This window comes from Dromiciops gliroides, chromosome 4 (genome assembly GCF_019393635.1).
Source record: "Dromiciops gliroides isolate mDroGli1 chromosome 4, mDroGli1.pri, whole genome shotgun sequence".
NCBI lineage: Eukaryota > Metazoa > Chordata > Mammalia > Microbiotheria > Microbiotheriidae > Dromiciops > Dromiciops gliroides.
Window position 1 is genome coordinate 74,555,050 of NC_057864.1, and position 12,884 is coordinate 74,567,933.

The 12,884-nt window shown below is 40.6% G+C and overlaps 1 protein-coding gene across 1 annotated transcript in view; it reads left to right on the plus strand.

Annotated features, from left to right (window-relative positions):
• The window catches only part of CACNA1E (calcium voltage-gated channel subunit alpha1 E), a 649,518-nt gene that overhangs the window by 356,476 nt on the left and 280,158 nt on the right, over positions 1-12,884 (plus strand). The window contains 3 exon segments of the mRNA XM_043963674.1: positions 2,235-2,338; positions 4,016-4,168; positions 5,472-5,653. Of these exon segments, the coding sequence (XP_043819609.1) occupies positions 2,235-2,338; positions 4,016-4,168; positions 5,472-5,653 (439 nt within the window).

The following is a 12,884-nucleotide window of genomic DNA, read 5'->3' on the forward strand; positions in this document are numbered from 1 at the left end:
AGGTGACCTATCACATCTTCATTCAGAATCTATTCCTTCTTACTTTACCTATAGTTTTTAAGTGAGGCAATTGGGGTTAAGTGACTTGCCCAGGGTCACACAGCTAGTAAGTGTTAAGTGTCTGAGGCCAGATTTGAACTCAGGTCCTCCTGAATCCAGGGCCAGTGCTCTATCCACTGGGCCACCTAGCTGCCCCTTTACCTATAGTTTTAAGAAGAATTGTTTTTCCATGTCCATGGCCAAAGAAAATCACAAGAGCAAAATTTAAGAGGGAGAAGAGGTATTACACAAGAAGGCATACCTTCTATACTAAAAGCAGTTTAAGATGACATCTGACCATCTGAAATCAACTGAAGGGATAGGAAAAAACTATAAAGACAGACATTAGAACTCAAAAGTCACAGTCCTTTGGGGCTATTAATGTCAAGTCACCTACCCCTCGACATTTTACTAGTCCCTAAAGACTTCACTAAAATGTAGCATAATAATGTGTGCTCATAAACATGCTGGGTTATCAGGAAAATAAATCATATTGACCTTACCTTTAAGAAGATAAAGAAATGGGGCAGCTAGGTGGTGAAGTGGATAAAGCACCAGCTCTGGATTCAGGAGGACCAGAGTTCAAATCCGGACTCAGACACTTGATATTTATTAGCTGTGTGACCCTGGGCAAGTCACTTAACCCTCAATGCCCCGCAAAAAAAGAAGGTAAGGAAGTAGGGAAAGTCTATTTCAGAAAGATTTTCATAAAAATGATTGAATTTTTAAAATAACAATGGTTCAAGAGGAAAACACTCAATTATCTGAGAAACTCATCCATCCTGGAGTTCCGGATACTTGAAGTTTTACTGTATGCTCAGAAAATAAAGTGAAATGGGAAAAGGAAAAGACCAAAAAAAGCTGATTTTAAAAATTTGGCTGATAATTATAACATTTGCATATTTGGCAACATGTAATAATAATATCTTGCATTTGTAGAGCATTTCATAGTTTATAAAATTTCTCCACATACAGTACTTTGTGTGGGTTCATAGAGCAAAAGTGTGGAATAGTGAGAAGAGCCCTGGGCTGTGTAGGAGTCAGGAAACTTGGGTTCTGGTCTTTTCTTGGTCATTCATCAACACATCACTTTTCCTCTCTGATACCCAACCATAAAAAAGGAGTAAAAGAAAGTGATCTCTGAGCTTCCTCTTAGCTCTCAAACTCTGATTCTCTGATATTTAAAAAAGCTCTATGAGCTACCCAGAGCAGATATTTCCATTTCAGCTTAAAAGGGTTTAATTAATTTCTCCTAGGTCCCAGTTAATAAGTGTGCAAACTAATACTGGAACCTAGGTCTTTTTGACTCCTAGACTAATGCTATGAATGTCATGACATCTCTTTGCTTCTCCAAAGACCTTACATATTCATGTGATTCTGGAAAATAAAGGGTGAATTTGGTAGTCTTTTCAATAAAAGTAGCTACAATATTTGGAGCATTGATCTAATAAGATTATTAATGGTTTTTGTGTTGCTGGGCAGATATCTTTGTACGGGGTGGGTAGGGAGGGATGTTGTTAAAGATGAAAAAAATGGAAGCATAAGCAGATAGTGTGATATCCTTAAATTTGCACATTAACTTCATGAAATGATTAAAAAATCAGATAAAAGCAGAAGGACTTTAGTGAACAATGTAAAACATCAGTGAAAGGATTTCATGTGATGGAAATTTTAAGTCTAAAGGCATCATCATATCACTCTTGTGGTCAACCCAGACAGCTCAGAAAGGCTTCCTGGAGGAGATGGGAGCCTGAGGAGTACTTTGAACGATAGACATGGGGATCTTTGCATCTCAGGCAATGAGAAATATTCCATGCAAAAAAAAAAAAATCTAGGTTGGAGGGAAAGGCATGGAGGCTGGACTGGGAAGAATGGTGGAGTGGGAATTCTGATCAAGTATCACAGATGGCCATTCTGCTTGTCCTTAGGAAATATAGCCCCCACCCCAGCTTTAAGGTAATCCCAATAACCTTGCTTTCTTTTCCTTCCCAGTAAAGTGAAACACAGGAGGCTAATTTTAGATCCACAGAGAATTGCTAGTGATTCACTAAAGCTTAGGTGCAACCACTTAGAGCTGGTATGAGGGTGGAAGACTTTTAGATTGATCTGAGCTCAGGCTGGCTTCCCCCATTCATAATATGGAAGAATAATGACCTGTGATAACATCTGCTTTCCCCCCCCCACCCTGTCTCCAGCATCCTGGCCACAGCTGGGACTCACTTCAATACCCACGTGGACCTGAGGACCCTGCGGGCTGTTCGAGTACTGAGGCCTCTGAAACTTGTGTCCGGCATTCCCAGTGAGTGCTTCTTTTTTTTTTTTTTTCCTGACGTGTTGTGTGAAGTGGGTTAAGGATTGTGTATCACCCTAGGCATGCATTTAGTATAGGGCATGGGCCTGAAAGAAATCGGGCTGGTTCTTAATGAAATTGGAGTGTAAGCAAGAACAATTGTTAATATAAACAGAAGGTAGGGATTTAAAGTGCTATTGCATTTTTTTTTAGGCTATAGATATTTGAATCCCTCCCCCAGCTAAAAAAAAATCACATCTAAAAAGTTAGATTAAATTTAGATTGTTGAAGAAGGCGCATGAATGCATCATAATGATTCTTGTCATAATGATAAAGTTAAAAAAATCATCCCTTTTGTAATGCTTTCCTAAAGGATATATATGTATGTATATATATATGTATGTATGTACACACACACACACACACACACACACATATATATATATATATATATATATGTCCTTCCCTTTCAAATACCAGTATACATACTAGTGTAGCCTTCCAGCAGATGAGACCACTATCTAGGGTCTGGCAAACATTAAAAAAAATTAATTCATATTTTCAGTCATCATATCACCTATATTTCCCCTTGTGCTTCTCTCCCTGCCCTCTCCTAGCAATCCATCCCTTTTAACAAAGAGTTGTTTTTTTAAGATGAAGAAGAAAAAAAACACCCAGAAAACCAATCGAGACATCAAAAAAAAAAAAAGATCTGTTCTTACATACAATTATGTACCTGTGGAGCCTAGCTTCTGCAAAGGAAAAGTGGGAAGTATCATCTCATAGCTCTTCATTGGAGACAACCTTGTTCTCTATAGTTCTGCAAATTCAGTTTTGATATTTGCAGTTGTCTTTCTTTCCTCAGACACTAACTGTAAATCATGTTATTTTTCTTGGCTCTGTTTATTTCCCTTTGCAATCAGTTCATGTAAGTCTTTCCATTCTTCTCTGTATTTATGACGCTTGCCATTTCCTTCAGCCCAATAACATTCTACTACATTTATGTTATACACTTTGTTTAGCCATTTCCCCAACTGATGAGTTCCTACTTTGTTTTCAGTTCTTTGGTACCATAAACGGTGCTAATGTAAATGTTTTGTTTTGCTTTGTTAATTGACTTCCTTGGGGTATAAACCTAACAGTAGAATCTCTGGGTCAAAGGGTATGAACATTTTAGTCACTCAGTTTGCTAATTGTCTGGCAAATATTTTCATCTCTCTGCAAAATCAGCTCTGTGTTCTAGCCAACACTGACCAGTACCGCCTACTCTCCCCCTTAGTCGCTTTTGTGTCCAGCCACCAGTTTTATTAGGCAAAGTTTTCTCAGAAAAAAACATAACTATAGTTTCTGCAAAGAAATCGGGCAAACCAAACTTTAAAAAGAGCAAAATGTATTCAATTTATCATTAAGGTTCAATGATCTATTTTATTTTATGTTGTGAGTACTTTCTAGTGGTTAGGGTTTCTACCAATGGTAGAAACTCAGAGGGTAGAGTGGAAGGATGTAGGTACTTAAGAATACTTGTTGAGTTCAACTGCATTGTATGATGCCTGTGTCCTCAGGGAATGGTAGATAAAGGGGATAGCTTTGGCAGGGTGATGAAGACTTGGAATCTCTTTACTTGGCTTCTCTGCAGTAGGATACAATTGACTAAGTATAAACGTGCCATCCTCTGCTTCCTTCCAGGTTTGCAAATAGTGCTGAAGTCCATCATGAAGGCGATGGTACCTCTTCTGCAGATTGGTCTTCTTCTGTTCTTTGCCATCCTGATGTTTGCCATCATTGGCCTGGAGTTCTATAGTGGGAAACTACACAGGGCCTGCTTTATGAACAATTCAGGTAGGGTCACCAGGTGGTGCTTAAGGTATATTTCCATTTGTCTGAGTCCCAGATACCTGTGGTCTGTGGACATTCCCATTCATTCCACTGATTGAAACATAGATAATAACTAATCAAAGAGGAATACCATTTGTAAGTAAGTAACTGACCACATGACCTTGGTCCAGGCTTGAGTTACCTGGTTGATGACAGGAAGGTGTTGAACTAGAGAAATTCAAAGTCTCTTCCAGCTCTAACAAATGCTGGTCCAGGCTTGAGTTACCTGGTTGATCACAGGAAGGTGTTGGACTAGAGAATTTCAAAGTCTCTTCTAGCATCATGGTACCTACCACTTTCATAAGCGCAAGGATGAGAGTAGCTCACATTTCTCTTGTGCTTTAAGGTTTACAAAGTGCTATCCACAAAACAATCCTAAGGAGGAAGCCTCTCAAGCAGTAACATCCACATTTTATAAATGATGAAGCCACAGCTCATCATGGTTGAGTGGTCTTCCTGAAGTTACATGACTAATGATAATAATATCTAGCATTGATACAGCTCATACTTATGTGCCAAGCTTTATACCAAGATATTTACAAATATGACTTCATTTGATCCTCGCAAAAACACAGAAGAGAAGGGTGTGCTATCATCATACCTATTTTTACATATGAGGAAACTGAGACAGGTAGTGGATAAGCAGGATTTGTACTCAGGTCTTCCTGCCTCCAGTCCTAACTCTCTATCCAGCTAGCTGCCCTCAAGGATCCTTCTCAGATGCTGGACTTAAACCCAGGTCTTCTGATTCTAGCACTGGTCCTTTCTTTTTCCATTATATTGTCTATATACATTGTCTATAAACATGCATATTAATATTTTATATATACATGTATATATACATTGTCTATAAAGTCTATCCAGAAGTCAGAAGAAGGGTAATTAATAATGCTAAATTAATCCTCTTTGTCCTGCCCACCTTCATTCTTGTTATTCAGATCTGAGAGTCTAATTTCCCAGAAAGCTTTGGAGTCCATGATAGAAAAAGCATTTTGGAGAAGGTAAAAGGGGTCCGATGAGGGCAGAATCTCTGGAAAGAGGGTCACTTTCAGAAGAGGATGTGAACTAGGAAGGTGTGATCACCTGACCAGGGATATAGGTGAGGTAGAGAGGCCAGAAAGAAGGAGGTGCTTGCACTGATTTAGGGAAGAGAAAACAAAGAAGGGCTAATGTCTTTTTTTTTTCACTAGAGAACTTAATGTCACCTCCCTATTGTTTTCCGGGTTCCCTTTTCAGCTTAGTTTCTTCTCTCCCCATGTGTCCACAGGTGTGCTGGAGGGGTTTGACCCTCCCCATCCGTGTGGGGTGCAGGGCTGCCCAGAGGGTTATGACTGCAAGGACTGGATTGGCCCCAACGATGGGATCACTCAGTTTGACAACATTCTCTTTGCTGTGCTGACCGTCTTCCAGTGTATAACTATGGAAGGATGGACCACCGTGCTGTACAATGTGAGTGAATGGCTTTAAATCTGAAGGGGCAGGGGTCCTATGGACAGAGATCTGGGGAGGGGCAGGGGCAATGAGACTGTGCACCCGTCAGGAAAAACTGAGTAGCTGTTCCAATGCCTCCACCTCTGGTCTTAGCAAGCATACTGTTCTGGAATAGCTTATCAGACAGGAGATCTTCTATTAGGGAATAGAACGGGAAAAGCATTCATTCCACCCTTACTATGTACTGAGCACTTTGTGGACTCCTGAGAATACAGATAGAAAATGCAGATGGTCTCTGCTTTTAAAGAGCTCATATTTTAATTGGGGGAAACAATGCATAGATCGACTCAGCTGCTGGGGACATGATGAGCCCAAATTGTCCTTGGGGTCTGGTGACAGGGCAGATGGCAAGACCTGGAGATTCTCTGTCTAACTGGAATGATTCTAGTTGGTGACTCCCTGTTCATGGCCCTGTATGCTCTGCAGTCAGGGGCCTGGAAGGACCCAGGCCCACCACTGTTGAGATCCTCGTGTGATCTGAGGAGGAGGTGGGTTTTGGGAGCTGAGCATTGGGGAAGGGCTCCCTACTTGTAAGCAGGGCATCAAAGACCATTGTAGTCAAACCAACCCTATTATGCACTCAGCATAAAAGCATAAAGAAGCAGCATGACATGGTTAGGGCTCTGGGCTTGGAATCAGGGAGACCTGGGGACAAATAGCTTCCCTGACACTTACCAGATGAGGGACCCAGGGTTATTTAACTCCAGAGTGTCTCAAGTAGTGTAATGTGGGATACACCCTTCACCCCCCACCCCCCATGGGATATATAAGATATAAGAACCAGAGTTCAAATCCTGTCTTTGTCATTAATTACCTGTGTACACTATTATTGCAATAACAACAGTAATACTAAAAACAATAACTAGAATTTATCAATACTTTAAAGTTTGCAAGTCATTTAAATCTTTGTTGTTATTGTTATTGTTATTGAGTTGTATCAGTCATGTCAAACTCCCTGTGACCCCATGTGGGGGTTTTCTTGGTGGAGATACAGAAATAATTTGCCATTTCCTTCTCCAGTTCATTTTAATGATGAGGAAACTAAGGCAGGCAGGGTTAAGTGACTTGCCCAGGATCACACAGCTAGTAAATGTCTGAGGCAGGATTTGAATTCAGGTCCACCTGTCTCCAGGGCTGGCACTCTATCTACTAAATTTTTACTAAATGTAACTTGTATGTGTCTATTTCCTCAACTATAAAATGAAGAGGTTCAATCAGACAGCCTCTAAAGCCTCTTTCATTTGGAAATCTATTATTCTTTGACTTCTGTTCTCAATTTGCTTTTGTAAAAGGAATTTTTACACCTGGGAGTTTTGTGGTTAGATGACAGTCCCTTTGCTTATGGGATAAGCACTGTGCTTAGGTTCTGTAGGGGATAGAAAAGAAGCACACCAGTGTGTCGTGAGTAGTTTCCAATACATTTAGGGAGATAAGAGACGTGGATAAATGAAGCATTAGAGATGATGCCACAGGTCAAGAAGATCACTAGTGGTGGCAGCTGGAAAAAGGGTTCCTGCAGGAGATGAGAGGTTATACTGATTGACCTTTAAAGGTCTCTTTCAGTTCAGAGATTCTGTGATTTTTAATTATATTATTAAGTCCTATATTCCTAGGTATGACTTGAATGACTCAAATGAATGGCACAAAAATACTATTTTTAAAAACTCCACAAAATAACATGAATGGTGCCCGGTCTGACCCATGCAGGGCTGGCCCTGGAAATGAGATGATTCGGCCAGGCCCACACTTTGGGCCAAGGCTACTTGGGGATCTATCTGGGATTCAGCCCAGGAAATCAGCCCAGGGGGAAGGCTCTGGCTTGCTGTAGCTAAAAATGACCATAACCCAGTATGCTGGGTAAGGCAAATGCCCATTTGCATTTATTACATACCTCATTTATGCATATGCTGTCAGGCTACTTGTTGTTCCTTTGGGATTTCACTTTACCTCCATACAAAATTATAAGAAGGAGAAGTGCTAGCATGACTGCCTGCTCTTGATAGTGTCCTGGATACATTCTGCAGCTGGGGCCAAAGTGGTCCACTGGGCATGCCTGCTTCTCAGGTGAGGCCCCAGGGGTGTACTAGAACCAGCTCCACCCAGCTCACTATGGCTAATTGTTAAATTTTTAGTGCCAGGATTTAGACCTTGGAAAGAAGCCAACACTACAAATCAGAGCCTGATTGTTGTGCTTTGTTGATTGTTTAGACCTGATAAAGTGATGGAGAAAAAATTATTAATGCAAATTAACCTAAAAGTATGTCTCCAGAACTTTTTTTCCCTTGAGAGTCAGTTGTTAAACATTTATCAGCACACCACTGGGCTTAAGAAAATTTTTGGATCAGACCTCTGACTGCAGTGGGAACTCATGGTGACCAAAACTTCCCTCTACCATCTTAGTGCAACATCTATTCTGCAGCTTATAGTTATAGACAGTTATTAGGAACTTAGAGGTTAATTGATTTATTCAATGTCACACAGCAAATATTTGCAAGTGGTGGGACTCTAGCCCTGTTCTTCCTTTCTCCAAGGCTCACTCATTCTCTTATCTCTCTCTCTCTCTCTCTCTCTCTCTCTCTCTCTCTCTCTCTCTCTCTCTCTCTCTCTCTCTCTCCCCCTCTCCCCCTTCTGTCTCTGTCTCTCTGTGTCTCTTTTTCTTTCTGTCTCTCTGCACTTTGCCACTACTTACACTCATTAAAATAATTGTATCATAGATTAAGAGCTAAAAGGGCCTGTACCAAACTTTTAATCCAGCTTCCTCATTTTAGACATAAGGAAAGTCAAGTCTAAAGATGCTAAGCCTAAGGTCACTATAACAGAAACCACCTGTGGGCCAGAATTGTGTTTTATACATCTGCACATTCCCTGAGTCCTATGTTCCTATATGAAATAGGTAAAGAATAAGTGCTGTAGGTAATGATGCTTTCTTGATCCTACCTCTCTAAGTCTGAACATATAAACCTCCCATGGAGGAGTCACATATCCCTGCAAAAGCAGATGCCTTGGAAAGGTAGGTAAGGAAGCACCAAGGAAATGTCCTGCCCAGCACATGCAGGAAAATCATGCAGACGCATGAAGAGGCTTTGTGAGGAGGGAGGAAGGATGTGAAGAATCACATCGTCACAGGTTGTTTGATATGTGACAGATGTTTCAAGCAGGCTCCATTGCCCACATGACTTTGGAAATTAGAGTACAGGACCCTTGGTGGTTGGTGTTGTTTATCGTGATCTGTGAGTGATATGTTTCCGTTACACATAGAGGCCCATCCAAATGATGTGATAAATGTGTTAGGCAGTAGCTTGATAGACAGAATGTATTGCATTTGCGGATATTGCTGAGATGCTGTATAGCCATCAAGATTTGCCCTCAGGGCTTCTGGGAAAGTAGGGATATATCTTAGCCATTCCCTTACTTTCCTGTATCCCTATGCTCCACGCTCTGGACACACCACTAGTACTACCTATGACTGCCACCCAGCTTCTCTTCAGTGGCAGCGACCGATTGTGCTGATATGGACACAGGAATCTCTACCCCCTTTAACATTCCTGCCACGTTATAGTTGGTGTCTGGGCTAATGTGAATGTGGCCTGTATCAAGGAAAGTATAGCTTCCAGGAATGAGGAGGTAGCCTTTGTGTACTCTGCTTTGTACAGACTGATTCTCAAGTACTGTGTTCAGTTCTAGGTGACATGATTTAGGGCATTGATAGGGGTCCTGGGGAGAGTTCAGGGAAGTCACTGCCTTTCCTCTGCCATCTTTGGTTTAGGGCATTGATAAGATGGAGATACTCAGAGAAGGATAACCAGCATGATGTCTGTGAGGACCTTCTGTCTATGACACATGAGGATTGGTTGAAGGCACTTGGAATATTTATCTTGGAAAAGACTCAAGAGGAATATGTTAACTATGTTCAAGTCTTTGAAAGATTTACATATATATACACAAATGTGCATATATAGATTTATGTTAACTATGTTCAAGTCTTTGAAAGATTTACATATATATATATAAATGTGCATATATAGATTTATAATTATAATTACTATGTGGAAGAGGGATTATACTTGTTCTGTTTGGCCCAAGGAAACAGAACCAGGAATGGCAGATAGAAGTTGCAAAAAGGCAAATTTAAGCTTGCTATAAGGAAATGCTTCCTAAGAGCTGTCCAAAAGCAAATAGTCTTCCTTGGGAAATAGTGGCTCTTCTATTCATAGGAATTTTTTTATCGTAAAAGTATTTTATTATTTTCCAGTTACATGTAAAGATAGTTTTCAACATTTGTTTTTAGAAGATTTCTAAGGGGACAGCTAGGTGGCACAGTGGATAAAACACTGGCCCTGGATTCAGAAGGGCCTGAGTTCAAATCCGACCTCAGACACTTGACACTTACTAGCTGTGTGACCCTGGGAAAGTCACTTAACCCTCATTGCCCTGCAAAAACAAAAAAAGAAAGAAAGAAAAACATTTCTAGTTCCAAATTTTTCTTCCTCCCTCCCTTTTCCTCCCCCTCCCTAAGACAGAAAGCAATATGATATAGGTTTTATGTACAATCATATTAAATGTATTTCTGCATTAGTCATGTTGTAAAAGAAGAATCAGAACAAAAGGGAAAAACCTCAAAAAAGAAAACAAACAAAAAAAGTAGAAATGGTATGGTTCCATCTGCATCCTGATATGGGAGGTTTTTAATAACAATAACTACTATAGCACTCATTTATATAGCACCTACTGTGTGCTAGACACTGTGCTATGTACTTTCCAAATGTATCATTTGATTTTCAAGCAGAGGCTGGATAATCAGCTGTTGTTTTAACTAGATGGCTGCTGAGGTACCTCCCAATGTGAAAATTCTGTCATTTTATGATTTGAGACTAGGGATGATAGCAGGACAAAGAAGAATGCCTCTTTATAGTCTCCCTTGCACGCTGAGGCTTTGATGTAAGCATGTTGGCCTCCACCTTGACCAGAGGCCTTCTGAGCATTACATGTTCCTCCATCGCTGCTCCCTTTTCTTTTGGGGTACTTGAGAGACTCTGGTGAAGTTTGGAACCTCTAGAAGAAAGGAGCAGAACTATTCTTCCTTTTCTTGCTATATTTCTGTGCTTCTCTTGAAGCTGTCCATCTCTTCTGGGATCCTTCTCACCTAGGTCTCTAGGCTATTTATGGACCAAGTTAACTCACCCTTGAGGTTTGAATGTTAGAAGAGTTGAGGTTTGCCCTGGAGATGTATGTAGGATGGATGCCACTCACACCTCAGAGTCTTGTAGGATTGTTCTCTTTAGTCCTTTCAGTGACATAACCTTTTCCCCCAATTAGAAGAGATGAAGAGAAGAGATAGATATAAGAACTAAAAAGACAGTGGAGTCGTGATGACAAAGAGCAGGTTAGTCTTGGGTAAAGGTGGCCACTAGGAGTAGAATCAAACCAAAGAGGTAATTACCACAACACTGAGGCATTGGAGATTCTATGATCTTAATTACATCATGATGCAGAGGAAAGAGAAGTAGGTTTGAAGTCAGAAAACCTGAGTTTGACACTCCCAACACTTAATAGCTATGGGGGCATGGATAAATCACTCAACCAGTATGAACCTTAGCTACCTCACTAAGTTGAAGATACTTATACTTGAATGATCTAGTTAATGGGGTTGTTGTAGGCAAAGTATTTGTAAAGGCAGATCATTCCCCCCTAAAGGACATGGTCCCCTTATTCCATATGAGAAAATGAGGACCAGAGAGGATAAGGGACTTAGCCAAGGTCTCACAGTGATTCACTATTCTAGCTAGGATTGCACCATATGACTCTTAAAGGAGCACCCTGTGAGAGTCCTTATTCTAAGCCAACCCACCCTCCCTTCCTCTTTCCTTCCTTCTTTCCTTCCTTCCTCCCATCCTCCCTTCTTCCCTTCCTCTCTCCCTCCCTCCCTTCCTTCCTTCCTTCCTTTCTTATTCATTATATCTTTAAAATTGTTAACTTAATCATTAACAACCACAAAAATTTTAATATACAAAGAACAAGAAGGAGGCTTATATAGGAAACTGTGAACTTCTGTTATGTACAATTTTTTTTTTGTGGGGCAATGAGGGTTAAGTGACTTGCCCAGGGTCACACAACTAGTAAGTGTCAAGTGTCTGAGGCTGGATTTGAACTCAGGGCCTCCTGAATTCAGGTCCAGTGCTCTATCCACAATTTGTTTTTAAGGAGCATTTTATTCATGTTTGCATATGTATACTTCTTAAAAACAAACCCTTCTCTCCATCTCCATCCCTTCCCTTCTATTTCCTTTCTCTCATTTTCTTTCTGCTTTCCTTTCACCTTGAAAGAATAATCCTAAACTCTAATAGAGGATGAAAAAGTGATTCTCCAGGTTTTTTGGGGGGTGGTAGTGGTTCTCCATATCTGTGCTTTCTACATCTGATTTATATTTAAGATCCTGATATTGCATGGAGACTCCAGATGACCTGGAGTCTCTCCCCCACCCTCCCAGTTCTGTTGAAATAAAGGACCATTTGAAAGGCAAGGCTTGGACTATTTTGGAACTTGGTAGGGAAACATATTGACCTAGAATCAGGAGACCTGGTATCAAATTCTGACTCTGACAATTACCAGGTGCTTATGGACAGAGCACTTATCCTCTCTGAGCCTTAATTTCTCCATCTACAAAAGGGTGAAAATAAAGCTCACATTGCCCATCTCACAGATTTGCTGAGAGAATAGTGCTTTGCAAGTCTTGAATTAATATGTAACTGTAAGTTATTATTGCAATATGTGAGGTGCCTTTTTGTCCCCAACTCAAATAATCCACATCTGGAATTTCTTCTTCCTGGACACCAGAAGGACCTGGTATCATGGTACCTTGAAGAAGTTTGGATCACAGTGACAGTGTTGACATCCCTGTGTTCCCTACTTCACCCTTCTTATTCAATAAGGAGTCAATAATTAGATCTTGGGATTTGGGGAGTCAGTTCCTCCTTGGAGAATTCTGGGCAGGAAGAGAACAATGATAGAAACTTTCCTCTTGAGTACTTATAAAGGGCCACATGGAAGTGAAGCCTAATCCCTGGGGACTAATTGATGTTCTCTGTAAACTTTAAAGGTCTTTGGAAATGGGAAAGATTATTTCTGAGAGTTCAGGGAAAGGAACATCTCTTTAACCTTAGCCCCCTTTATCCTTCTGCTTATCTTCCTA